We start from the raw sequence: 4,245 nt of genomic DNA on the forward strand, positions 1-4,245 counted from the left end.
TCAGATAGAAGTCTGGTTCAGCCTTCTGGCTTGCCATTCCTCAGTCAAATAGTCCAACCCATGCTCTAGCCCTTACCAACATACACAAAGCTGATTGGTAAAAATTGGCTGAAACGGATTTATAATAGTATAAATATTAATACACCTCCACTATTAACAAATATATGAGCACATGTTCTTTCTAACTTATAGATTGTCAGCACTATATATATATATGTGTGTGTGTGTGTATCGTCATTTTATCATATAATTGATTCTATTTATATATAAAAGCAAATACGTTAACTGAATAAAGAGCGGAACATGGAATGGAAAGATAAACATAAATGTATTTATTTTTTGAAAGATAGTGGTGACATTGAAATTACATCATGTCTGGTTTTGCAAGCTGTTTGTCTGGAAAGTGGTGAAACTTGGAAATCATAGAGACTGTCTCTTTGGCATGAATAAGACTATAAGAATATACAAACAGCCAAAAAAAAAAAATACTAAAGAAGAAACAAAAGTAAAAAGCAAGCAAGAAATGTAAAACTGACAGGAAAAACAACAACAATCTTTAAAACGAATGCAAAATCTGTCTCTATAACAACAAAGGAAACAAAGAATTAATGACATACTTTTCTACTCTGGGCAGAAGGCCTGGAATTTTTTGGGGAGGGGTCAGTCGATTAGATCAACTTCAGTACGCAACTGGTACTTAATTTATCGATCCCAAAAGGATGAAAGGCAAAGTTGACCTTGGTAAAATTTGAACTCAGAACATAAAGACAGACAAAATACTGCTAAGCATTTTGCCTGGCGTGTTAATGTTTCCTGTCAGCTTGCCGCCTTAGAGAATTAATAATATAAAAAGAAAACTAACTTTTCTGGCAGTTGTTTCCTTGGAAGCCAAGTGGACAGTAGCAGTTGTAGTTATCATGTCTCGGTACACAGACACCTTCGTTCATGCAGGGTCTGCCCTGACAAGGATGGTCACAGTTGTAGATGTTTACTCCTTCCTTGGCTGACTTAAACAAGTCTAGGGGCTTCTCGTTGATTACAACCTAAGGAAAAACAAAAAAAACAGGAAAAAGACATGAATACAGCCCAAAGAGAAAACAGGAAAAAAATTCATGATAGATCGCTGACCACTACATTTATATTTTTTTTCTCCTTGTTTCTCTCCTTATTTCTTTCTGTGTTCCTTTCTGTTGAAGAGCGTAGGCTCGAAATATCAAAGACTTTCTGTATTCCCGAGCGTTAAACTAATACATCCATTTGTTGTTTACACCACCTGTCTTCGTCTGTTGTTTTTTTCGTAAATTGTCCCATATATATATATATTTATATATAAAACAGGCTTCCACACAGTTTCCATCTACCAAATTCACTCACAAGGCATTGGGTGGTTGAGGGCTGTTGCAAAAGACATTTACTGTAGGTGCTGCAGATTAGGACTGAACCTGAATCCACCTGGTCACAAAGTGAGCTTTTTAACTCCACACCCATGCTTGAACCTGTATATTAAAAATATAACTTATCTAAGACTACACTATTTAATATATCCTTCTCTTAAATAAAATACGGTGTGATCTGAAAGCAATTTGGCTGCTATTTCTAGCAAGCCGAAGAATCTTATTGAACCACCCTTATTGACTTGCAGAGGGGAAAGGAAGTTGTGAGTCAGGCAAGGGGAATACAGTTAGCCCAGGAACACAATGAATGACTGCTGTAAGGTTTCAATTAACAATCCAAACAATCAATAGATTGGAATCTTAGCCTTCCTGCCATTTTTGCTTATAAATAAGCTTTTATAAAAACGAAATGATGTATTACAATATTGTTAATTGTTCTAGTTTGATTAGGTTTTGATGTTGACTGGTGATCCATCAGAACATCGATCAGTGACTCTTTCAAGTGGTCTGACCAGGTTAGGGTATGCTACACTGACATCGTTCGTTCGTGGTGTTATTATTCCGTATGTCTTGTTCATGCATGGTTGAACAAACCCATCCATATCTAAGAAATAGGTTTATTACAGGTGAAACACCCTCTCTTTCTCTGACACGGTAGTCTGGTTATGCTGCTGCGCTGTTGTTATTGTAACGTTTGCTTCCAATTATGAAGCTTCGAATCAAGCAACCTGTTCACACATTCTCTCTCTTTCTCTCTCTCTCTTTCTCTCTCTCTCTTTCTCTCTCTCTCTCTCTCTCTCTCTCTCTTTCTCTCTCTATCTCTGCCTCTCTCTCTCTCTTTCAGACATGCACGCACACACATATCATCGTCACCATTGTAATCAATCATCACTCATCATCCACCATCAATTATCATCATAATCATCATCATCATTAATATCAATCATCATCAGTTATCATCACCATCAATCATCATCACCATCAATCATCATCATCATCAATCATTATCACCATCAATCATAATCATCATCATCGTCACCATCATCGTCAATCATCATAATCATCAATCATCATCAGTCATCATCATCAGTCATCATCATCAGTCATCATCATCAGTCATCATCATCAGTCATCATCATCAATCATCATCATCAATATTTAGCATCCATTTTTCATGCTGGTATGGTTTGTTCATGCTGGGATGGTTTGGATGAATTAGAGAACTGTACCAGGCCCCACCTGTCTAAATTTATCGTTTTTTCAACAGCTGAATGCCATTCCTAATGCCAACCACTTTACAGTGTGTACCAAGTGCTTTTTCATGTAGCACCAGCATGGGAGCTTTTCATGTGTCTCTACTACAGGTACCTTTTACATGGCATTAATATAAAAGGTGTAAACATGGACATGTGGTTAAGAAGTTCATATCCTGACCAAGTGATTTCAGGTTCAATCACAGTCTTGGCTTCAGTTCCACTGAGCATCACCTTGGGTGAGTGTCTCCTACAATGGTCCTGGGCTGACCAAAGCAGCCTGAGTTTATTGGGTAAATGGAAACTGAAGGAAGCTCATATAGAAATGAATTTTACCTAAAAATTTTCTATATGCTGGCCACTGATAAGATTCATTAATTTTTAATGATTTTAATCGTTAATTATGTTTTTATATATTTATATATATCGTTTGTAGAAATACATAAATCAGGAGATCTCAGGCCAGCAGTGTTTGGGGTCTGAAGATACATCATAAGGCTAAACCCCTTATGAGTGAAACCCAGGGTAACCCCCCAAAACCAGCCTACCCCACAATAATATATAAGGAGTGGCTTGCTTACTAACCACATGGTCCCGGGTTCAGTCCCACTGCGTGGCACCTTGGGCAATTGTCTTCTACTATAGCCTCGGGCCGACCAAAGCCTTGTGAGTGGATTTGGTAGACGGAAACTGAAAGAAGCCTGTTGTATATATGCATGTTTGTGTGTCTGTGTTTGTCCCCCCAACATCGTTTGTGTGTTTACGTCAGCGTAACTTAGCAGTTCGGCAAAAGAGACCGATAGAATAAGTAATAGGCTTACAAAGAATAAGTCCTGGGGATGATTTGCTCAACTAAAGGTGGTGCTCCAGCATGGCCACAGTCAAATGACTGAAAGAAGTAAAAGAGTAAAAGATATATATATATATATATATATATATACATACATACACGCACACATGAAGGGCTTCCTTCAGTTTCCACTTACCAAACCAGGCTTTGGTGAGCCCAGGACCATAGGAGAAGACACTCGCCCAAGGCGACACACAGTGGAATTGAACCCAAGATCACATTGTTGGAAAGCAAGCTTCTTAACCACACAGCCACACTTTCGCAACCACAACTCAAAAGTAATTGTTTTTCTTTTTTTATGTTCATGCTTATTTACTATTTTTTTCTTTTTTTACCATATAAGGCCTGACTACCATTATAAGAAAAGAGAATGAAGATATTTTTGCCAGGAATATTGCACAAAAGAAACCGCAAACTCGAACTGTTTGGCAAAGTGGCAGAATTGATAGCAAACAACCAAAAACAGCAGGGGTCTCATTGGTCAGGACTCTTCTCAGCCACAAGATATATATATGTGTGTATATATATATATGTGTGTATATATATATATGTGTGTATATATATATATATATGTGTGTATATATATATATATATGTGTGTGTGTGTGTGTGCACTGGAAATTATAATAATAATTATAATAATAATAATAGTAGTAGTAGTAGTAATAATAATAATAGTAATAATAATAATGAAGTGCCTTCTCTTGTCCTTATCTACCATCTTGGATTTTATGAATGTCTCTCCCAAT

The 4,245-nt window shown here is 37.0% G+C and overlaps 1 protein-coding gene across 1 annotated transcript in view; it reads right to left on the reverse strand.

Moving 5' to 3' along the window:
• Positions 1-4,245, reverse strand: part of LOC106875003 (pikachurin) — a 459,438-nt gene that overhangs the window by 14,511 nt on the left and 440,682 nt on the right. Inside the window, exon 10 of the mRNA XM_052970397.1 lies at positions 863-1,043. Coding sequence (XP_052826357.1) covers positions 863-1,043 — 181 coding nt within the window. The remainder of the gene's footprint in view (positions 1-862; positions 1,044-4,245) is intronic.

The sequence above is a fragment of the Octopus bimaculoides genome, chromosome 9 (genome assembly GCF_001194135.2).
Source record: "Octopus bimaculoides isolate UCB-OBI-ISO-001 chromosome 9, ASM119413v2, whole genome shotgun sequence".
In the NCBI taxonomy this organism is placed as follows: domain Eukaryota; kingdom Metazoa; phylum Mollusca; class Cephalopoda; order Octopoda; family Octopodidae; genus Octopus; species Octopus bimaculoides.